General features: G+C 36.2%; 1 protein-coding gene across 1 annotated transcript in view; it reads right to left on the bottom strand.

Annotated features, from left to right (window-relative positions):
* The window catches only part of ehbp1 (EH domain binding protein 1), a 174,010-nt gene that overhangs the window by 45,493 nt on the left and 102,669 nt on the right, over positions 1–25,848 (bottom strand). Inside the window, exons 14-16 of the mRNA XM_073826562.1 lie at positions 18,355–18,523; positions 8,764–8,937; positions 3,499–3,650 (exon numbers count right to left, since the gene is read on the bottom strand). Coding sequence (XP_073682663.1) covers positions 3,499–3,650; positions 8,764–8,937; positions 18,355–18,523 — 495 coding nt within the window. The remainder of the gene's footprint in view (positions 1–3,498; positions 3,651–8,763; positions 8,938–18,354; positions 18,524–25,848) is intronic.

The raw sequence follows: 25,848 nt of genomic DNA, 5'->3' as shown, positions 1-25,848 counted from the left end.
AAAATTTCAGCATCGCCATCATAGAAATAAATTGCATTTCAAAATATATAAAAATTTAAATAAATTAAAATTGTAATACTACTTCAATATTACTGTTTTTACTGTATTTTTCATCAAATAAATCCAGGCTTAGTGAGTGTAAGAGCCTTTTCAAAGACCGACTTTAATAAAATGTATTGACCCCAAAGTTTCAAACAGTAGCATACACTACCAGTCAAGTTTTCGAACAGTAAGATTTTTAATGTTTTTTTTTGTTTGTTTTTTTTAAAGTCTCTTCTGCTCACCAAGCCTGCATTTATTTGATTCAAAATACAGCAAAAGCAGTAATATTGTAAAATATTTTTATTATTTAAAATAACTGCTTTCTATTTGAATATATTTAAAAAAAAAAAATTTTTTTTATCATGTGATCAAAGCTAAATTTTCAGAATCATTACAGTCTTCAGTGTCACATGATCCTTCAGAAATCTCTGTTACAAAAGATTTCTATTTTAGACAAATTCTACTCGGCTGTTTTCAACATAATAATAACAATAAATGTTTTGATTTTGGGCAGCAAGTCAGAACATTAGAATGATTTCTGAAGGATCATGTGACCGGAGTAACGATGCTAAAAATTCAGCTTTAAAATCGAAGGAATAAATTACATTTTAAAAAAACTGTATATTCAAAATTGTACTGTTTTTGCTGTACTGTGGATCAAATAAATACAGGCTTGGTGAGCAAAAGAGACTTTAAAAAACTTGTCTTTTGTCTGTCAAAAAGTAATTAATTGTATAAATTGCAATTAAGTGTATAAATAATGCTAATATTAGTTAATTATTCTTCTCTGACCCAAATGAATTGCTTTTTGAGCAATAATTTCGCATCACTTTTATCAGGTCTTTAAATCATTCTCTGGAATCTAACCCATTTGTGGCTAGTCCTTGGGAAATCTCAACCAATCATTTCACACCTGCTGCAGTGCACTGAATGAGGCCTGTCGAGCCAAACGAACACATCACTGCAGTTATTGTGCATCAAAGACCCTGCTAACATCTGCTCGCAGGAAATCCCCTCTGTCAGCAGAGAGAAAGAGAGAGAGAGAGAAAGAGGCGAACAGGTGGGGGAAGGTAGTCGCCACCATCTCTGAACATGCCCTGCAGTCACCACCTGGGGGCTCTGAATACAACAGCCAGATAGGAGGTCATCGCACACATGCATAAATACCAAGCGGTACACAGGTATGCATGTTCTTACACACGCAACCCTGGTATTTAATAAACACAGTAAATCAATCCAGTGCATGTCAGCGTCGTGAGCCCCACGCTGCTGTCGATACTTCCAAAGCTCTCTTCTCTAAAAGAAAAGGTCAGGTGTTATATAAGGTATAATGACTATAATGTCGTTCTGACTTGTTCATGTGTTCTGGCTTTATATATATATATAAAAACACGTGATGATCCTCAGGCGAATAATAACAAGAGACAGTGGATTATAAAAAAAAGCAAGCAAGATCTAAGCAAATCATTTGTACTTGTTGCTTACGGTGCAAAAAAACAGACACCACAATGCTAATAGTTTTTGAGCGCCTTTTAGCACACTTCTATGTGGTTGGTAGGGCTTTACTAAAGTGTTCTGTGTGGTTGTAAAAGCCACATGTCTCTGACATTCTGTTTTTTAAATATGGCTTGGGGCTCTACTTTAATGTAGAGCTATGGGAGTTTTTGCTTATTACATATTAAATTGTAGGTCTTTCAAGCTACAATCCACACAATTTGAAATAACATTCATGTCAGGGTTTAATACATATGGTTGAGTTTGTTCACAATGAATCTGTAAGAGTAAGCAGTTATAAGTGATGCTTGCTTAGCAAACACAATTAAATGGATAGTTTGCACAAACATAAAAATTCTGTCATTATGTACTCACCCTCATGTTGTTCCAAACCTGTAAGGCCTTCGTTCATCTTTGGGATACAAATTAAGATATTTTTGATGAATTCCAAGAGTTTTCTGACCCTGCGTAGACAGCAACTACCATGTGCCAACACACATCAAAGACTGACACAGAAGAGAAGAAATTGTTGAATAAAGTTTTCTTTGCGCACAAAAAGTACTCTCATAGCTTTATAAAATTAAGGTTGAACCACTGATGTCACATGGACTATTTTATTAATGCTCTTACCACCTTTCTGACCATTGAATGTTTCAGCTGCTGTCTATGCAGGTTTAGAAAGCTCTCGGATTTCATCAAAAATATCTTAAAGGAACCGTATGTAGGATTGTGGCCAAAACTGGTACTGCAATCGCTTTCAAAATACTGTAGAACGGTGTATCCCCTCCCTCTCCCCCCTGACTCAAGGTTGCCAGCTAAGCTCAGGATCCAGCAGGAACGTAGGCTGCTACAAGGAGCTTCCAATGGCAAGTGACGAGTCCTACACAGTATTTTTTTTTCTTCTGTTGCTTCACGAGAGATGTTTTGCGAAGTAATTATGTATCGCAAAAATTTACTAATGGCGATTAGCCAAATATTTTGTAAAGATGTACTGTAACACTGTGTCTACACTGGACACGAGTGGTGCTGCGTGACGCGACAAAATACAATAGAACCTATTATGCTGTCTGCACTGTATGCGGCGCGACACGGCAAATCCCCGACAGTAATCTGCTGCCACGTTCTATTTATGACGTGCTCACACAAAGTTTAAATGATCTGCAACGGTCGCTTTGTCGTGTCCAGTGTAGACAGACTTCAGCTGTTGCGGCGCGACAACTGTCGCGTCCGGTGTAGACACGGTGTGATACCACATTTCAGTCGGAACATAGATTGTTTTCATACCCTGCTAGTGGTGCGATATAAAGCTTTTTATGAACGCATTTAGCACGGCCGACCGTGGAAGCAAAGTTAGCCAAACATGATGAATCTTACCGGTCCAAGAGAAAATGAGCAACGTTGGCGTCTGTCTTCAAATTCTTCTCTTGTCAGCCGTCTCCATCTTTCAAAGGCATAACCTATACAAATCCTTGTTTTATTTCGGACTTTGTCACAACGTATTTCGGATTTAAAACGAGGTCTTTTAGGTTTCGTAACGTTATACATGTTTTATCCGACATGTTCATAGCTGCAGCTGTAACAGAGCTGGCAACCCGGATGACAAAACTCTACTGACTTCGTGATTGGTAGATACCTGGAGGGTGGAGCCTCAGACCAAAACACAAAATGACAAAAATAACAAAGTCGTGGGCTGCAGCTTTCACTTTTAAATGACAATACCCTGGCCGGACCACTGTTGTCAGTAATATAAGTATTTGAAATGAACATGATTTCTTAATGTCTAGTGACATGTCAGGGCCATTTTATGATTAACTAAAATAAATTTCTTACAAACAGTTCCTTTAATTTGTGTTCCAAAGATGAACAAAGGTCTTACAGGTTTGGAACGACACAAAGGTGAGTAATTAATGACAGGATTTTCACGTTTGGGTGAACTATCCCGGAGGTTGTAAATGTGGCTACCTGCATGCCGCCTGATTCAGGGCTGAGGGGTGAAGTACTGGATGCCGTCAGCGATGAGGATGATGATGAAGAGGAAGGAGAGCTGCCACCCTGTGGCCGAATCTCTGTGAGCTTCTTGAGTTTCAGGTCCACATGCCTGCTGTTCATCACACCTAAAGAGAGAGAGAGCAAGGTAGAGAGGAAGTGTTATATGCAGTATAGGCCACTCGTCTCCAACACACAGATAAGCAGAGGACATGACAATGTTTGCCCTTAAGCAAACTGGCCCTCTCAACCTCATACACACTCACATATACACAACACACTGGGAGAGATAGCAAGATGCTGAGAGCTCGACACACCTGGAATGTCTCCCTTGATACTCACATACACCTTGTGAATTAAAAGACCTATAATGAGTTTGCTGTTCCCAATGCTCTCTTGAATTTTTGTTTGCTGAGCAAATACCACTTATATTAGTTGCACTCTAAAGAAGTATATAATATACACTGTGATTTCAAAGTTGCCTATGCTCACTAAGCGTGTATTTGATTAAAATAAAGTAAATCTTACAGATTTTAAAATTATATGTCTTTACGATCACATTTCATTAATGTGTCTTGCTGTAAAAAAAAGTACTTACTGACCCCTTTTAAACTGTAATAATATTTCACAATACTACTGTTTTTTTCTGTATTTTTGATCAAACTTTTATGAGCATAAGAGAATTCTTTAAAAAACATTACAAATTTTACTGACCCCAAACTTTTGAAAGCTAGTGTATATCATATCATACATGGCGTTCAAATGTTTGGGATAAGTAAGATTTGTAATGTTTTTGAAAGAATGCTTATCAAGGCTGTATTTACTTGATCAAAAACACAGAAAAGACAGAAATATTGTGAAATATTGTTACAGTTTAAAAATAACGACTTTCTATTTTAATTTTTTTTTTTTTTTTTTTTTTTTACAAATTATTTATTCGATGCAAAGCTTAATTTTCATCAGCCATTACTGCAGTCTTTAGTGTTACATAATACTCCAGAAATCATTCTAATATGCTGATTACTTTTATTATTAATGTTGGAAACAGTTGTGTTGTTTAATATTTTTTTTTAGGAAAATGTTATTCTTTTTTCAGGATTCTTTTATAAATAAAAAGTTAAAAAGAACAGCATTTATTCAAAAAAGAAATCTTTTCTAACAATATAAGTCTTCACTATAACTTTTTATCAATTTAAAACATCCTTGGTGAATAAACGTATTAAATTCTTTCAACAACAACAACAAAAAAGAATAAAAATGTACTTGAAGAATCATGAAAAAGGTATCACAGGTTCCAAAATAAAAATAAAAAATAAAAATAATTAAGCAGCACAACTGTTTTAGACATTGATAATAAATTAGCATATTAGAATGCTTTCTGAAGTATCATGTGTCACAGAAACTGGAGTAATGATGCTGAAAATTCAGCTTTGCATCTTGGAATAAATTATATTTTGACATATATTTACATAGAAAACTGTTATTTTACATTGAAATAATATTTCACAATATTACTGTTTTTTCCGTATTTTTGATCGAAAGAAACTTCTTAACTTTTCCCAAACTTTTGAAAGACAGGGTATACATTTATTATAATAAATGTTTCTACTATTTTATGCATATTCCATTATTTTGTAAATATTTTTCCAGATTACAAAATGTAGTTTATAAATAAACCATACATATTAAAATCATATATCAATAAATTACTCATAATTTCAATTATTAAAAGTATTATGACACATTCATAATATATTATATTATTTACAGATTATGTAAAAATGACAAATTGTAAAAGTATATATAACTACTAATAAATTGTAACATTATTAATGTTTAAAAGGCATAATTGTTATTTTTCAGCTGTTCTTTTGAAAAAGAAAAAAAAAAAAACTCTAGAGCTTGCTTTGTTGAGCTCACAAAACAAGACCAAAAAATAATGCATGGCCTTTGTGAGCCTCTCTATGTGCCACTGAAGTTTCTACTGTTCTGTTTGTGAATTAATCCTTTTGGGAATTAATCAGTGCTGTGTATTTCCACACAAGATTTCTCACAGCCTCAGCTACATACTGAAAAAAAAAAAATCAATGGGTACTCGGATAGACTCAAGTTTAAACTCTATCCATTCATTTACTTCTAATTCAATGGACACTCAGATAGACTCAAGTTAAATCGCTGTCCATTCATTTAGCTCTAATTCGAGAATCTCTAGCTCTTCCCCACCTGACTTCTGACTTCTTTGAGGGAACAATGTCAGAAGTGAGCAACCATACATGGTTAGAAGGAACTGCTTGTTCCTGTGATTCCTTGAAAGCAACACAACTCATAACGTCTTTCTCTTTAAATGAACAATGACTTCTAATTTTCCCCGTCCACATGAAAACCTGTCTTTCAAATGTTTTTTTTATGTCCGCCTTTATATTTTCCAAGTCTGTCTTTCTGTAATAACCTTTCACTAGCAGGTTTAGCCTTGCCCTCTCTCTCTCTCTCTCATCTGGGCCAGAGATGAAAGTGAGGTGAGAAAGCTTTTCATGTGGGTCCTGTTCTCGTCTCCCAGCATCCCTCTCTCTCCCTAAAAAACACCACAGGAGTTATTTATCAGGCCTCAGCACAACCGGGATAAAGGTGCAGGTGTGTGTGTATTGACCAACAGTTTGCCCAAACACAAGAACCACATCCTCAGCTAATTAAAGTGTGCACTATGATGGTTATCTATAAGATCTTTTGTGTTTAGATCAGTTCGTTTTTTCCCCCTGCAGTCCATTTCGTTACTTAAAACATTAACAAAAGTCCAACTGTCCCATGAAGAAAAGTATGACGATCTGAGAGCTGAAATGTGCTGAAAAGCTCCTCCTTTGTTAGAGAACAGAACATTTTGTCTGTGAAAATACATAGAACATCTTTTCACAATAAGCGACAAAAACACAAACCCAACAATGAAACAAACAACGCAGATACTACACAAAAATAAACAAAAGAGAAAGAATATCTTAGGGTTCCTGCAGATATATCTCATATGACTTCCTCAGCAAGACAAAAAACTAATTATTAAAAACTTCACATCTCTTCGGGAGATATAATTGTGTTTGTCTTAAGAGCATGTTCAAATACTTTAATTAAACTAAGCAAGCAAACATTAAAAACATCTAAATAAATAAATAATTTGGTGAAAAAAAAAAACAATTCCCAGACAGAAATGAAATGTTATTAAGAGGCACAAACTTCCCTTAAGAAACAGATGCGCTTATTTTTCTTAATGTAACGATAATAGTGAATTAAAGATAAATTAATTCTAAAAGGCGTTTAAAATAGGAAGTAATGCCAATTTAGACATGGAGGAAACACAAAATTAAAGGGCTGCATGATTTCGGTATTTATAGGGAGATGATTTGGCCAAACTTTTGCGATTATATATTAATACTTAAATACGTAACCCAACCTTCTGGGTAGTTTTATTTAACTCAACAATTGTTTAGAAATTACAATATGGCTGGCTTAAAATTAACAATTACAAGAGGCATCAGCAATAATCAAAAAATGTTCATTTACTGAACGTATTAATAAATGTTAATTTTCAACCTATTTTGGATTCATATAGTATAGTTATTTTTAAGCAATAGTTGAGTTAAATAAAACAACCCAGAAGGTTGGGTTAAACCTTTAACCCCTTAACCCAACCGCCAGGTCAAAACAACCTAATTGCTGGTTTGTCTATATTTCACCCAGCATTTTTTGGAGTGTTGACTTATATGCACTTCTCATAAAAATTTTAGGCTGCTTTTTAGTGCATATGATCCCAAACTGTGCATATGATTCCAAAAAGTGCTGTCAATCGATAAAAAAAAATAAAAAAAATAATAATAATAATCACACACTTTTTCCACCTACATTAAAGTTTTAAATACACTTTTATATTTCAATAATTTCACATTCAATCTTTAATATTTGTTTAATATTATTTTTTTTTGTTTTGTTTTTTGACTGAAGGTGAGCATCACTAATACCAATATTACTGATGTCTCTAGGAAATTGTTATTTTTTGGCCTGACTACTATGCCATTCAACATTACAGTATTTTTGAGAGCTATCAATTTTAACATTTAAAGGGTTACTCGACTCCAAAATGAAAATTTTGTCATTAATCACTTACCCCCATATCGCTCCAAACCCGTAAAAGCTTTGTTCGTCTTCAGAACACAATTTAAGACATTTTGGATGAAAACCGGGAGCTTTGTGGCCGTCCTATTGACTGCCAAGTATATAACACTGTCAAGGCCCAGAAAAGTATGAAAGACGTTGTCAAAATAGTCCATCTGCCATCAGTGGTTCAACCATAACTTTACAAAGCTACGAGAACACTTTTTGTACGCAAAGAAAACAAAAAGTCTAGTGGATACTTTTTTTTTTTGCGTACAAAAAGTATTCTCATAGCTTCGCAAAATTATGATTGAACCAATGATGGCAGATGGACTATTCTGACGACGTCTTTCATAATTTTTCTGGGCCTTAACAGTGTTTTTTATTTGGCAGCCAATGGGACAGCCACAAAACTCCTGGTTTTCATCCAAAATCTCCTAAATTGTGTTGATGAACGAAGCTTTTACGGGTTTGGAAAAAAAGGGGTAAGTGAATAATGACAAAATTTTCATTTTGGGGTGGAGTAACCCTTTAATGTTTGACCTGTGTCCTTCAGAAAGTAGGAAATTTAGAGAAATTTAATAAAGTTATCAAACACTAAATGCTAAATTAAAAATAGATGAATCCGTAAAGTTACTGATTTGCTTTTTTCTTTTGTTCTTTGATTAATAGACATCACAACAACTGGGTTATTAACTTATTTGGCTGCTATTACTTTAAGAGCTACCACTGCTGAATGTGACAGCACTAGTTATAAGCAAACCCATGCAGAAAAGAGCTTACAGAGCGGCATTTAATGTGAACTGAGTTACTCAAAAACACTGAAAACAGAGGATCTTAAACAGCTCATGTGTAGAAAATCGCAATGCAGTTTCACTGTTTAACATAAAGCGCACGTATAAAATAATCACACTAAACCAATTTGTGATTTTGGTTGAATTTTGATTAATCATGTAGCCCTACTAAATTAAGGGTCATCATGGTATGATAGGTCAAAAGTTAACCAAAAACAAAACACTGCACACTAACGCACAAACTCGGGCAACTAACGTTACTGTGCACACACGTTCACACACATGCAGAGGACATGCAGTGTTGGGTTACCCAGTGCGGCCAGGTCACTGGCAGAGTTAGTAAAATCATCCTCCATTAGACATGAAGACGACAGTTCCTCCTCAGGGTTAGTAAGAGTGACATCATCAGCGTGAGACGCCGCCGCCTCAATATCATTCCTGCCCTGCTCATCCTCACCCTCCACACTCACCCCATCCACCACGTCTGCGAGCAAACAAACAAACAGGGATGCCCAAAAAAAGGAGAAGAGGAAAGAGACAGATGAGGTTAGTGAAGCGTTGAGCGTTAGTTCGGTATTCCAGCGGGAAAGGAAACTTTGCATGTTAGTACAGAGTCAGAAAAGCATTTGTTTAGACCCATTTAGACGTTCAAACTGTATTTTCTTAACAAAAAGTTTGCTGCTGTCACATTGGGGTGTGTGTGTGTTTGAGCTGAGAGAAATCAGGCAGATGGCTGAGAGTGTCTGGCAGAGAGCTGAGCTTTATGTGTGTGTGTGTGTTGCAAGGCAGATTTGGCCTTGACGGCAAAATCTCCTCCAGAGTTCCTCTTCCGCATCCACAGATCTGAATCCCACAGAGCCCTTGACAATACACACTCAATCCAAACACATCGATCTCATTCAGTTATATGGTAACCAGAGCAGAGTCGCACACACACGTGGCAGTTCGAACTTAAATAAGAGACAAAACAAAGAGGAAAAGGGACATTTTTCTTATAAATTATAAAATATTGTGCTATTTAAAATGCAATAAGAAACTTCAGGTTTGCTGTGCTTGTTTGTACGGCTGAACAATTTCTCTAAAGATTGTGATTATACAGTCAAACCAAAAGTATTTCAGACACCAGATTTAATTTTTGATATTTTATTGAACAATTTCTCTAATGATTGTGATTATACAGTCAAACCAAAAGTATTTCAGACACCAGATTTAATTTTTGATATTTTATTACTAGTGGGTGTAGGACACTATAGTTCATTTATGTATATAAGGACAGCAAAACAAAGTAAACTGTGACATACAGTATTATCAGGGTTTCTACAGATATGAACAAGTGAAATTTAAGACTTTTTAAGACCTTTTTAATACCACCTTATATGAAATTTAAGACCGAAACCTGTAATGGAAATAGATATTACATTACATGCATACATGTAATATTTAATGTGTTTAATGTAAAAAGTAAACACAATTTCATGGCTGTCATAAATTAAATTTATTACTACGATATACAGTGAACCTTTAATATCAGCAGATACTATTCCACACAAAATATCCCCATAAAAGTACCACTAGAAATAACTGATGTAAAAAAAAAATCTGAAGCAATTTTTTCATCAGTGCTCTATAAGCTTTTACATCTTAACTCTGCATATTTGATTTACCTTTATAAAGGCCTTTTTTTTTACTTTTGAAATGTATGCATTAACTTTGAAATTTACTTTATGAATTTATCAATAAATTGTAAATGACTGTTAGCAGTGAGATTACACAATTTACACTGCAAAATTAAAAGTGAGATTAATGTTTTAAATACATTTATTGATTTATAAATATATAAATTAGAAATGTTGGGTGTGGCGGCATACTTTTAAACACTAAACTACCAGCAGGTGGCGGTAAGTCACTTTATGAGCGAGTTATTTCAACTGATTCGAGCTGATAGGAGAATGCTTCTGCTGCGATCCTTGCTTGGAACTATTTTCGTTGGTGAAACAGAACAAAACAGTGAAAATATTTTGTCTAATATGTAAGTAACTACTTGACTAACTACTTGTTTATTGAGCTAAAATTAATGTAACATTTGTAATTGTGAGAATATTCAGCAAAAAGCTCACCTGGTATATTACTGAACTATATCATGTTATATAAATAAACTATAACGTTACATTTGAAATTTTTACCTCAGTGTGTTTCTTTAGAGTGCTGTTACGCTTATTTGTTTTAAAGTATGTCACAAATAGACCAGAAATACACTATCCATTATCAATTTCTGTTTACGTTGAATGTATTAAAATATGAATCTTTCTTGCCTTTCGATGCTTCGCTAGTTGTTTTGTCACTTCAGTTTTAATGAGGCGGTTTGTTCGGTCGGGCAAGTTAAAAAAAAACATTTTAAAAGTATCTCCAAGGCTGGCGGTCAGCTAGCTCGACCTATATTTATTATTATTATTGAGAACATTATATACAGAAAAAGGTAGTTTGACCTGTATTCTGCTACTGCGATTCTGTCTGAAGACGCAGTAACTTCCGCAGGGGGAGAAAAAAATCTACAGTTGTTAGCAACTGGCCTTAGCCAAGCCCTATATTCAGTTTTTTCAAGCTAAGTATCGCTAAACTTGCACTTCCCCAAAGCTAAAAAGTTAAATCCATTTTACTTCTGCGGTACAATCCGAGAGAGACTCGCGCCAATAACAGAAAGCTGATTGGCTATTGCATGTTGGTCTCATTTGTAGTTTAAATACAGCAAATTATATTTGGAATAGTGAAATAAAGAACTACAACACCACGGAAACAACAAAAAGAGAATTTAAATGAGCTTTAGAGGTAGCGTTACATGGACATCGGAAAAATAAGACCTGTGTGAAATTATTTAAGACCTAGAACAGCGAATTTAAGACTTTTTAAGGCCTAAAATTTTGATTTTTAAATTTTAGACTTTTTAAGACTTTTTAAGACCCCGCGGAAACCCTGATTATAGGGCTGCAACTAACGATTATTTTAATAATCGATTAATCCGTCGATTATTTTTTCGATTAATCGATGAATCGGATAAAAAAAAGGGATTTACAACCCTTTATTCAAAAACAGAACTACAGTAAAATCTTTAGAAAGTGCACGAACATATTGCTCCTTGAACTGTTATAATAATAATAATAAAATAAAAATGGACTAACACAAAAAACATACACATGTATGCTTTACATCTGCCAAATATATAGACTAAATAAACTAAAATTACTATCCGTCAAGACAGCGGCTTGCTGTGGTGTACATGCTGCATTTCCCTCAAGAAGCCTCTCAAATTAAATTCCTCAGTGCGCATTAAAAAAGTCATGTGACTTTGCACGCTGGAACGGGATAACTTGACTAACTTTCTGCTACATTCATTCTGCCATGGCGGTGTTTAGTGTCCTGCCATCAGCAGCGACCAGCTGGAAGAGTTCCGCATTCAAATGCACGCAAAACTGGCCTCAAAGCCCCAGCAAAAGTAATTACCATGAATGTGTCAAGGCAAAAATTAAGAAAATATTCGAATTACTTATTAATAAACTAGTATTTTCTGATTCAGTGTTGCAAAGATGAAATTGACGATCCTGCCATCTGCTCATTAATGCCTAATGCATCTTTATGGATTAGCTAATGAAAGAGTTTTGTTTTCGATTTTAATTATTTCATTTTATAGTAAAATAATAATTTAAAGCTTTCTATAGATTGTGTTTGTGAGGCAATTACCTGGGTTTCGGTTAATTATTGTGAAGCACTCCTGTTTAAACCAAAGATATCAAGCGTATTCTGTTTGTTTTCTTTAAGAGCACATTTTGTTGATACTGTTAGTACACACAAACTAAGGTAGACCCTTTACAGTTCCGGCCCGGGTGGTAAATTACTCTTACCTTTATGAGCAAAAAAGAAATTCCACATTGCACTGGCGTCTCCATGTCCTGCAAAGCGCGCTTCTCTCCGCACAAACTTTGGAATTATCTTGATTGAATGATTAAACTAATATTGTGATATGTTTTAAGTTTTTTATATCAATGGATTTTAATTTAAATCGCGATGAATTAAGCAGGCTTTTGATCTGTCTGCCGCTGTTTGCTAGGTATAACTTTAAAAAACAAAAACTTGAATTTAACAAACAAAAAGTGTTCCAAATATATCTCTAAATTAACTTTATAAACTAAACGAACGAAAATAAATGTAATCACTTTGCTATTAAAAACAGCAGCTGTGTAATGAGGAAGAGAAAGAGAAAAAAAGACGGCCAAATTCAGTCGGCCAAAAATTGATGAGCTGTCGGACATTTTTACAAGGAATGTTTGTTTAATAGCCTATTTAATACTCTTAGGCTACTTTCTTAATTAAATATATTATTTCTTTGATTTATTTTAGCGTTTTTAGGCTGCTTGTTTGCTGACTGAAGTGTAGGCTATATATAAAAAAAACAACGTGCCACCGTCACAGCCCTATTCAAAACTGAGACGATTTCACCTCAGCAGAGCTCCTCTTTCTCCTTACGGTTGTGGTATGTTTTCGACACATTATACAGACAGACAGTGTTACAAAAACTATAGAAGTAGTTTTCTCCATCTCCACTATCCAACGACCCGAACAGCAGCTGTTTTGCGATCGAGCATTGGCTGCTGTGAAAGTACGCTAGCCAAAGTAGGCTTAAATATCAAACATGTTTGATATAAATCGGGGCAGCATATATATATAATGTAGAAACGGTGCTTTATGCTCAAATGTTCCAGTTTTGCGCATAAGTTAAATTCGCATTTTTGGATGGAAACACAGCTTATGAGGTGCCGAACTCTGCTGGCATCAGTGCGGGAGAGAGACCGAATGTGTCCACTCCGCTCTGCGCTCAATTTAAAAAAAAAAAATAAATATAATAACAACCAAATGTCTCTGCATCGCGCGACACAACGAATCGATTATGAAATTCGTTGCCAACGCTTTTAGTAATCGATTTTTATCGATTTTATCGATTCGTTGTTGCAGCCCTACAGTATTATATCTAAAAATTCTTCATACAATGGACTACCAGTAAAATTTATAAGAATTTGGGACCAAAAATTTGATTTGACACTTGACCTCACCATGTTTTGCTTTTTACATGATCTTTTTACACCACAGACTGAACCAAATTAAGCATTACTTGGTAATTGGTCAACAAAGTGTTAATAGTTGTGTAAATATTGTCATACTAAAAGTTGTCTAAACTTTTGGTTGATTGTAATCCATTACATACCTTTTTATTAAAGAGTTCTGACATTATCACAATGAATTTGTTCTGACAGTTTAACACAGTTCTTGTCATATTTCATTTCCATTTTTTAAACTATAGCAAGTAAACTGTGATAATGTGAGAAATGTTGAAGATGTCTGAAAATTTTTTGTTTTGACTATAGTAATGAGTATAAAATAATAACAACAACAATTACATGATTATTAATATTACTAATATTATATATTAAACTAAGAAATATCATTATTGTAATATTTCACTGTAAAATACAAAATTAATTTTGAAAAAACAATATATTTATGTAATTAAATCAGAGCCTTTGCAATTAAAAAATCCTCCAACAAGCAGAGAAAAAGAGTGAAAGAAAGCAACAATATGTTTGTTTTCTCTTTCTTTTATGCTTTTTTTAGTTTACTTTTCATGATACGGTGACACACACACGTGGCAGTGCTAACCTAATTAACAGAACGCACGCTGCTGGAGTTGGTGAAAGTTTTGCTGGCGAATGTTTTGCTCTACTCAGCTCAAGCTCTCTCAGAATTAGAGGAGAGTGTTTGTGTGTGCAAGTGTGTGTGTGTGTGTGTGTGTGTGTGTGTGTGTGTGTGTTGGTGGGATTATGCGTTCTGCACGATAGGCCTTGTGCATCAAGCCTATAGCATTTCCCTCCAACCTGATTTTTAATGAGTTCTACAATTAGCAGAGTTCAACAGCCCGAAAGGCCAAATAAACCGTTTTTTTTTTTACTGTCTTTATTTTTCTCCCTCCCTCTGACCCGTTTTCCCCTTCGCTCCGTCCGTACACGGGTTTGTCCGTCTCTGCGGGCCGCGAGAGGTGTTCTGTGTCGTTTCTGAGCCACGGTAAACGCGTGATTGCAGAGGAGGAAACACTATTAGGCGGACAGGGAGAGGATGAAGAGAAAATGGAGGGCGTCAAAGAGTGCGAGATGAAAGAGATAAAAGGAGAGGAATATTGTGTCTCCCCTTGAGCTGTGAAATGGTACACACGGACATGAGCTGGCACAGAATTAGGCACAGCGGCTAGCCCGCTATGTTAACACCTCGCGTATTAAACAAAACCTCGACGCGCCGCTAACACCCCTCTCGCTCGGCGTGCACGCTCGCTTTTAATTATACGCAGCGGCTAGCCACATCGCTAACACCCCTTGGCGTAAACACGTTTAATAACACGCCACAGCTGCCCGCTATGCTAATGCCCCACTGTTTTCCGCACGGGCCTCCCAGCGGTTATCGCTACACTAACGTGTCGTCTCATTGTCCTGTAATGTGAAATAAAAGGAGAAATGGTGGCTGATGATAACGCTGGACGCGGCGGGAAAGCCGAGCTGAAGGAGACGCGGTCTATAGGAGTCCTCCATGGACAATGAGACGCTGATTACCCGGTATGGGTGTGTGTTATAATGGCGGTGATGATCATTTGGGCCATGTGGACCGGTGTGTATGTGTGCGTGTTGGGGCATAGGGCAACGTTGGCTGTCACCAGAGTTTTCCTGATGTATTTTCCGAAGGATTATGTGGGAAGCGACTGCCTGAACAAATGGAAGTGAAGCCCTCTGTGAACACCTCAAATTAGAGTTCAGACTACGTGGGTGTGTTGGTGTGTTTCTTAATGTAATGCTCCTTTGGGCCTTGAAAGCAGACGTGTTGGTTGCCATTATGAAGTGAGCAACGAAATCGCTTTTTAAGGGCTGAAAGCCACTAATGGACACACACACACAAACGTACGGCCTGCTCTTAATGGACACACACACACACACACACACACACACACACACACACTGAAGCTTCATGAACAAATTAAAAATCTCAGAAGCCAAACACCAGCATTCGGCCTTAACGTTCTGAACATTTTCACAACGCTCTTGGGGAGCCTGTAATAACAAAGACAGAAAATGTGTCTAAATCTGTTTGGCATTAGCATGCTAAATTAACAATCCAATACTCTATTTAAGGGTCAGTTCACCAAAGAATTGAAATTCTGTTCAGTGTTATTGGAAGGTAGAACTATTAAAATAAAAAAAGTTAAAGATGAAATACTAAAATTACTAGCACAAAAATAAACCTTTTACACACACATTATTTTGAAATATTATTACTATTTAAAATGATTGTTTTCTTTTTGAATATATTTTAGAATTTATTTCTGTGATTTTAAAGCTGAATTTTCAGAATCATTACTCCAGTCACATGATCCTTCAGAAATCATTCAAATGTTCTGATTTGCTGCTCAAAAAAGCTTAGTAGAATTTTTTGAGATTTCTTTGATGAATAGAAAGTTCAGAAGAACAGCATTTAAGTGAAATAGAAATCTTTTGTAACATATTACATGTCTTTATCATCACTTTTAAGCATCTCTTGCTAAATAAAAGCATTAAATTATATAATTCCTTTTCAATTGTACAGTATATAATGTTACAAAAGCTTTTTATTTCAGATAAATACTGATTTTTGAATCTATTCACCAAAGAATCCTGGAAAAATGTTCTAACCCTAACTGTTTCAAATACTGATGATGATAATAATAAAAATTGTGCTTTCTGAAGGATCATGTGGCAATGAAGACTGGAGTAATGATGCAGAAAATGTAGCTTTGATCACAGGAATAAATTACATTTTAAAATATATTTAAATAGAAAACCATTATTTTAAACTGTAATGCTGTTTTTGCTGTACTTTGGATCAAATACATGCAGGTTGAGCAGAAGTGACTTCTTTAGAAAACATTAAAAATCTTTTGACTTGTGTGTGTGTTAGAGATGCGCGGATGGGCTCAATCGTCACCCGAATCCGCAGCTTCAAATAAATTATCCGCCCGCCACCCACCCGCACCTATATTTTTCTCTGATTTAGATAACCGCACCCGACCCGCACCCGATCATATTACACTTATTGTAATTCTTAGTTTTGCATGATGAAATGATAAATTGATGGTTCATGTTAACAGCAGATTGATTCAGCTGATCTGCAAATCGCTGCACACTTATACGTTTATCACTCATGATTTTAAGCCAAATCCATGCAGAAAAGAATAACATTAACTGACATCTGGATGCGACTCTCCGCAATCTCTGACGAAATCGGTCGGGTTTTCTCTCTATTAGAGCCGCTCTGAACTTAGTATTTGAACGCATGCTTGGACTGAAGTTTACAGGGGTTCCCCAGTTTAAGAAAGGTCTGACCGTAAAAATCTGCTTCTTTTCATTTTTAAGGTATTGTTTTCATTATAATCTACTGATTCAAATAAGTAATCAATAATAATTATAGCCTACCACTGCGCGCCTAGCCTGACATGCTTTCGCGTAAGAATGAACAGGCAGCATGGACGCATCAGGCAAAATCGTCAAATATATTTCAAAAGAAGCCGGCGCCACGGTCCTGACCACATCACTGTCTTTAGGGAATATTTCAATTTATTAACATGCGACTGAATTAGCTATTCATGTGTTGGACTGTCATGATTTTGGCTAATGCAGGACACTTCTGAATGATGTGCATCAGAGACGTGGGTAAACGCAAAGCGACCAATGCACTACACCGCTGCATTACCGTGCTCAATAGCATTAGCACAGGCATAACTCCCTTCAAACTTTATATGGAATGTCAACGTTTCTGTCACCAAAAACTTAGAACAGGCAAACACACACACGCACACAAATGAAATCGTCTCTGCCTGATGAAAAACATATTTAAAACACGTTCAAGTTTTAGAAAATGTAGTTAATATTTGCATCATTATTGATTTATCTCATCCACCCGCGACCCACCCGCAAATAATCAGAATGCATTTTTTTATTACCCGACCCACCCGACCCGCGGATTATCCGCAGCGCCCGCGGATATAACCGCCATCCGCGCATCACTAGTGTGTGTGTATATATATATATATATATATATATATATATATATATATATATATATATATATATATATAATAAAAATCTAAATTAATTAAAATAAATAAATAAATAAAAGTCAAATAACACCAGAAAATGTAATACTGGAAATGCTGATAGCTGAATCTGTACGTTGTTCTAAACTTTTATGACTTTATTACTTCTCTGGAAAACAAAGGAAGATAGGTTTTTTTTGTTTTTTTTTGTCAGTATTATAAGTCAACAGGGTCCAAATGGAGTGTTGTTTTGGATCCTATTTGTGAAGGCAACAGTTGCAACATTTTTCAAAATATTTAATTAAATTTTTTAGGTGAACAATCATTTAAGGCTCAAAATGTGCATAACAAAACCAATGGAAAGATTGGTCATTTTGGGTGAAACAGCCCATGCTTTTAGGCACTGAATGAATTATAATCAATATTTCTCTTGGTTCATCCAATCTTGGATGTTCTTTTTTTTCAACATGGATGATGCAATGCATTATGGGGTTGCCTTTTTTATAAAGGATGTAAAGCTGGTTTTAGACTTTCGCCAAAACAAGGTAAGTACCCTTGGAAGCACGTCTACGTAGGCATCTCACTAGGTTTTGATACAGAGCTTACGTCTGTGGTATTTCAAAGTGAACGCATGTAGATTTGCGTGTGCTTTCGCATGCTTATGAGAAAATGTGCATGCATGCGTGCGTTTATGCATTGTGAGTGTATGTGCGTGTTCGGCCTATAAAAGCCCCCTGCACTCACCTCCAGCTGTCTTTGACCTTCCTTTTAAGTTGTTCCCAGCTGCACTACAGGCAATAGAGGTGGAGTCAGTATAGAGAGGCAGTTCAGCCATCTTTACTCCAGATCGAGCCTCCGCTATCAGCTGCCTGGCTCTCTCTCGCAGCTGCCTGCGCCGTTCTTCATCACGCTCCTGACACACACACACACACACACACACACAGACAGAAGCAGAGGGAGAGGGGGGTTATTGAACGGGTGCCATCTCAAGTAATTGACAGAAATGCCATTTTCACTCCTCTCTCTCCCATCAGATCAGACTGATAGCAGCTTTTTTTACTAGTCAGGATGGAGGGTCTTTGGCACAGCGGGAGAGAGCGAGAGAGATTCACTGCATGGTTTATTTGTCATTGATTCTGTATAGGTCCAAACATAATAAACCTGAGATATTCGCTGGAGTCTCATTTTTTTTTGGTCTGACTACATGTTTATGAGTGTTTTGTGTGGATCAACAAGAGGTAGAGACAGAAATGTATGCAGTTGCTACTTAGACATGAATAGACAGATGAGGAAAAGAGAGAAGCAGACAGTGATTGGGAAATATCACTGGAACCAAACACGCATTACATTCATTAGGAGCATCTAATTGGTAGACCAAGGGCCTGACATGTAAAACATTTTTAATAACAGTTTGCCATACTAGATTTGCTGCTTATTTTGTCAAGAGCATGATCTATTTCCATGATCTAAGTCCACAAGCCATACTAAGAAGAAACTATGCTTCTAACCAACAGATTGAGAACTGTAGTTCCAACTACACAATGTTCACAAATGTTTGTTGGAACTATTATTTCGGGAAACATTGAAATGTTCAAATGGTTACAAAAATCGTTCACTGAAAAGAATCGAACTTTATAGACAATAACATTGTTTAGTTAAATCGAGTTGTGAATTCAAACTAAAAGATATAAACTTGCATTTGCAAGAAAAAGTCAGAATTATGAGATAAAATGTAAATGTTACAGTTCAAGTCAAAAGTTTACATACACCTTGAAGAATCTGCAAAATGTTATTTATTTGACCAAAATAAGAGGGATCATACAATACAATACATACTGACCTGAATAAGATATTTCACATAAAAACATTTACATATAGTCCAAAAGAGAAAATAATAGTTGAATTTATAAAAAAAAATTAACCTTGTTCAAAGTTTACATGCACTTCATTCTTAATACTGTGTTGTTACCTGAATGATCCACAAATGTTTTTTTTTTTTGTTTAGTGATAGTTGTTCATGAGTTCCTTGTTTGTCCTGAACAGTTAAACTGCCCGCTGTTCTTCAGAAAAATCTTTCAGGTCCCACAAAATCTTTGGTTTTTCAGCATTTTTGTGTATTTGAACCCTTTCCAACAATGACTGTGTGATTTTGAGATTCATCTGTTCACACAGAGGACATTGAGGGACTCATGTGCAACTATTACTGAAGGTTCAAAGTAAGAAAGTGTAATTATTTATTTTTATTTTGCCTAAATATAATTTTTTTCAAGGGCAGTACTACCCTTCAGAAGCTAGAAGATACTTACATGTTCACCAAAAGACAAAGTAAGTTACATTTTTTCCTGATCTTCAAATTCAAAAAGTTTTCACCCCCTGAAAAGATGGATCTCAAAATCAGTCATTGTTGAAAAGGGTTCAAATACACAGAAATGCTATATTATAAAAATAAAAAAAAGCAAACAAAAACAATTTTCAAACAAAATTCAACCATTTCTTTTGTGGACTATATGTAAATGTATTTTATGTGAAATATCTTATTCAGGTCAGTACTAAATAAAAAATAACATGCATTTTGTATGATACCGCTTATTTTGGTCAAATAATTAACATTTTGCTGATTCTTCGAGGTGTATGTAAACTTCTGACTTCAACTGTGTGTAAAATCTTACAGGTTTAAATAGTATTTCATGGTGTAACTGTAGGAATAATATAATATGTCCCCTATGAACAGCATATGTGAATATTATCGTTTAAAACAAAATGTATGCTTTCAAAGCAGAGTAATCACAGCAGGTCTGTGTCTGCATCTAGTTTTAAATGTGCAGCGGGCGCAGTGACGTAACTGTGACATCTACTCCAAATTGGTCTATAGATAATACTGGATGGTAATTGAAGTCAACAAATTTAAGTAATATTCAAAGTTGTAGAACCACCACCATACATTAACATTTAGACAGGTCTGCTTAGCATGATGAGTAGCCTGGCCCCACACGAACGCACACATTTTTAAGGTGGTAACAGGTTTCTGGAGCAAAAGAGCAGAGTGAATTAACCCAACTGGTTACAAAAGTGTTAAGTTAATTAACCCCATTTCACCTGATTCTGTGGACATTGTTTGTCTGAAGCCATTGTTCAGAAGGACAATAAGCAGAGAGATGCAGATGAGGGAATCCCAGGAGCACTTTTCAGGGGTCCAGCCCGGGGGCCCTTGAGTCTCAGGGTAATTTGAACATGCAAGACAAAGCTAAGGCCAGGTTACACCTGAAAACACAGGAGCGCTCCTGCCAAAACTGAATTGGGCACGTTTAGTATGAGTGTGTGTTCTCTATGTTCGCAAAATGAATACATCTGCTCTAATTGGAGGATGCTCTAATGATATGGATGTGAATAAATTAAGCAATCAACAAAAGCAAACAAAACCACATGTGTTTCTGTAACGGTGGCAATATGTAACTCTACTGTATAATGACGTATGTTTCAATTGAGCTGTGAGGCTTTTGCCCTCTACTCCTCATACAATTTAACGTAATATAATTGTCATTCTTTCTGCAGCCGAAGTCTAAAACGACAAATGATCTGCTCAACCTTGCAGGTATCATCACACACAACCTTCGACACACTGTTTTACATACAGCGATTCAGGGCTAGGCTAGCCATTAGCACAGAAAATGAGATTCCTTGTGTGTGTGCGCCCAAAGGGCAGGATTACCACCAGGCCCAGTGTAAACTGCATTTAGGCAACTCTGGAAATGTTCTGTAATACTGTAGTCAAGGAAAATTAACAAGAGATGAAGAACAGCAGCAGACAGAGGAAAGGAAAGATGCGTCAATCCACACAGACCGTGCTGGAACATTTAACGGGAGCTTGAATTGGGCAAATCTGTAAAGGGGCAGACAGGCGCTTTTAGAAAAAAAAAAAAAATGCATGGTATAGTCTGGAATAAATGCTGATTCATGCTAAATGGATAACACTGATGGTGAAAAAAGGCCAGACATTTGAATGCAGCTCTGTAGGTTTTTTCTTAAAAAGAAATATTTACCTATTTATAAATACTTATAAATATTTACTTTATTTTCATGAAATTTTCAGGCCTGTACTTTCATCATATTTCCAGATTTATCATGACCATGGGAACCTTCTTTTAAGAATTCAAACTTTTTCACACACACAAAAACATATTTAATTGCATCAGACTTTTTTTGAAAACGTTACAATAAGGTTACAGACGTATATTAATTGATGCAATAACATAAAATAACAATAAGCAATGCTTTTATAAGATTCACTAATCTAGATTATTGTTAATTTCTACATGTACTACTACTAATATTTTTTTTTATTTAAATGTATAAATAACATTAAGCTGCTTTAACCAACTGCTTTAAAAAATACTATATTACTTTATGACAAAAACTACTGTTAAAGAACTGTAAAGCAATCTAATTGATTATTACAATATAACATTAAAAATTAACTATTATTAAATAATTTAACCTTAATGTAATGTGTTTTTTTTCTTTCCTGTCATTATTTATTGTGATTTGTATTAATGCTTTTAAAAACTCAAAGCATTGAAAACTTGAGACAGGGACAGTTATGAAAGTGTGAAGTCAAAATGCATGGATGAAAACAATCACTGAGAGGTACAAATGGACTGTCCAAATGAATGAGCCTTGCACACTGTGCAGAATAACCACTGTGGAACGATCCATTTCTACAGCAGCAATGAGGTGTGAAACTGTCTCTCCTCTTATGAAGAGATTTCTTTAATGACTCTCTCTTCAAATGGACTTCAAGTGGCTCTTCTTCAGCTACGCTGAAGCTTGACCGTTCAGTCTGGACTCTCCAACTGGGCTATACTTGGAGTGAGAGAAAGAGGGAGAAAAAGGAAGAGGAAGAGAGGGGAGAGAGAGATCAGTGGCCCATCCAACTTCCCAGCTGCAGATCTCCAAGGATAATGAGGGGATCCACAAGAACGGGTGAGGAAAAAGAAAGAAGAACATCAGGGGTGGCAGAAACGATGACAAAGTCATAGTTAAAGGTGGAGAAGAAAGCATGGTGTGTGGGAAGACTTCACTCCATCTTTTGGGAGGGAGAGATGCGCAAAAGCAGATAATGGAGGGCTGTCGCCCTCATTCTGGACGGGAGATCCAGTGAGAGAGGGGGTGGGCGGCAGAGCTGAGCCCCAGACAGAAGCACTCACAGTGGGCATGGGGTCCGGGTGGCTGCCCCAGTCTGGCTGCTCTTTTGGAGGGGGCTGGAGGGTGGGTGGGGGCTGCGAGGGTGCAGCGAGCCATGGAAGGAGTCGCTCGGCTGGGCACACACACAGGCTCAGGGCCCTGGCGCTAACACAGCCGTGCCAGCCAGCCAGAGACGGTGCCAGCCAGTGAAGCACAAACAGATATATTTGTCATGACACACTGAGTGTGCAGAGAAGGGGAGGGCCACGCGCGCACACACGCGCACACACGCACACACACACACACACACACACACACACAGCGCAAGCAAGCAGTGCAGAAGAAGAGAGGGTTTGGATCTTTAGCCCATTCAAAACCCACACACACACACAAACGTGTATATGGTTGGGAATCATTAGTAATTTATCAATTCTGGTTCTAATTCCATTGATGATTTCAATGACACTTTTCCTAATTATGCGAATACAGAAAGGAATATGATTGGAAAACAATTATTCCTTGCCCTCAGCAACCTGTTAGATAATTTTAGATTTCAGAAAACAGTGCAACAGTAACAAATTCTTAGGAGGAAAAAAATTTTATTACTAGAGATACCATATGAATATCACTGTTTGCTGATATTTTTTCAAATATTGGCATCTAATTGCACATTTTCATTTCCCCTATTTTTACATTTAGAGTTTGCAAATACTCACAAATATTTTAGCAAATCCTAAAATGTATAACGTTGTGATGACTAAATTCACATGTAGCATTTAAAAATTACTGATTTTAATTTTAATTGTGTTTTATTTTACATTTATTTAGACAACATAGTATAGTTTTTTTTTTTTTTTTACGCCAGCCATTTATCTATCAGCCATTAAAAATAAATAATATATATTATTAACATATATAAAGTACTACTAATAAAATATACACTACCAGTCAAAAGTCTTTGGACATTAAGATTTTCATTGCTTGTTAAAGAAGTCTCTTCTGCTCACCAAGACTGCATTTATTTGATCCGAAGTACAGCAAAAACATATTTTATTATTTATAATAACTGTTTTCTATTTAAATATATTTTAAAATGTAATTTATTCCTGTGATTTCAAAGCTGAAATTTTAGCATAATTAATTTATTCAGGTATCTTTTGTAACATTATAAATGTTTTTATCATCACCTTTGACCAATTTAAAGCATCCCTGCTAAATAAAAGTATTATTTCTAGCATTTCTTTGGCAAAAAAAGAAATAAAAAATTATACTGACCCCAAGCTTTTGAATGGTATGGTGTATAATGTTACAAAAGCTTTTAATTTCAGATACATCTTTAATTGGATCTTTGAATCTTTCTATTCAACAAAGAATCTTGAAAAAATGTACTCAACTGTTTTAAATATTGATGATGATGATAATAATAATAATGTTTCTTGAACAGAAAATAAAAATATTAGAATGATTTCTGAAGGATCATGTGACACTGAAGACTAAAGTAATGATGCTGAAAATTTAGCTTTGATCACAGGAATAGATTACATTTTTAAAATATATTCAAATAGAAGTTATTTTAAATAGTAATATTTCACAATATTACTGTTTTTGCTGTAAATCTTACTGTCCAAAAACTTTTGACTGGTCGTGTATATTAATAATAATATAAATTATTCAACAAAAAATACTCTATATATCATCATATGAAAAGCATATGTTTACAGGTGCATTTGCTGACTTTTAAATTGCTATGACTGACTTGAAAGGCTGTGATCACGTCACTAGTTATAATTAAGAACCGGTTTTTGACTCCCAACCCTACACTATTTGCCTATGAACTCATACAAATGGCAGACAAATAACCAAACCCAAATATTCAGTGCGTTCACAAAAGCAATCAAATATGGACGCAATGTTTGAGACACGTTCAAGAAAATGAAAACATTGCCACGTCTCGTGCTCATCAACCCTCTCTCTCTCGTCCTTTAGAAAGTGACCTGTGATATAAAGAGACTTCCTTGTCCTCTTCACCTCCCTCTCTCTGCACTGTCTATCAAACCCTCCTCTCTTTTATTCTTCCTTCTCTCCCATTTCTGTCCTCTTTAAATGGAAAATACAGATCGTCTATGATCTGTCCCCTGGCTTCGTGGTCTGTAATGAGAAAACTTCACCTTGTGTCCCCGGCCATTCTAAAGGAAGCATTCGGCTGCTCCCGTTCACAAATCCAATTATATGTGGTCGAGAGAGAGTGAGAGAGAGGAAGGGGAAGCGTTGGGCGGACGGACGGGGCAGCTTTTCCTCTGTAATGTGGCCTCTGCTTGGTGTTGAGGTGTCAACTTAAAATGCAAGTAGTTGAGCATCAGCTAATCCTACAGCAGCCTGCTTTAGCCCCCAGCCAAACCAGAGCGAGAGAGAGCAAGCGCGAGAGAGAGATGCCACCGTGGCCTTATCGCTGGGCTGCAGATGTGGTTCCTGGATCAATGCACATACACCACGATCAATGCATTTGATAAAGAATTAAGAAGAAAACTGTACATGCTATCAAAGGCCGTTGTACATGGCATAATTATGCTTCTGCATGTGTGTAGATGATACTGGTGCGGTACGAGGGCGAACAGATAAATAGAGAGATAGAGATAGATGTCTTGCGGGCTACACAGCCTGCCCTTAGCACCCGGCTCACACAAAAAAAAACCCTGTCAAAGAGTTACCAACCCATTTCGCAGGATGGAAGGATAAAGGCTGTTGGCCAGGTTTGTCCCTCAGAAAGACATCTGGCATTTAACGTACAAGCATACGCACAACTCATGAGGGCATCTGAGACATTCCCATTACACTTATAGTGGCCATGAACAAAAATAACAATGTCAAGCACAGGATTACTACCAAACCAAACAGAACAAAACATGCTAATTTCAATATACGACTGCAGAGAGCCAGAGGCAAGAGGGTTACAGAGATGGAGGGAGAGCAGTGTGTCAATACTACTCAGAGACACACACACTGCTGAATGTGGGCAGCTGGAGAGACAAACCCCTGATGCGGGTGAAAGAGTAGTAG

Source organism: Garra rufa, chromosome 21 (assembly GCF_049309525.1).
Source record: "Garra rufa chromosome 21, GarRuf1.0, whole genome shotgun sequence".
NCBI lineage: Eukaryota > Metazoa > Chordata > Actinopteri > Cypriniformes > Cyprinidae > Garra > Garra rufa.
Note: the sequence above shows the minus strand (reverse complement) of the source record. Positions and strands in the feature narration are given on the sequence as shown.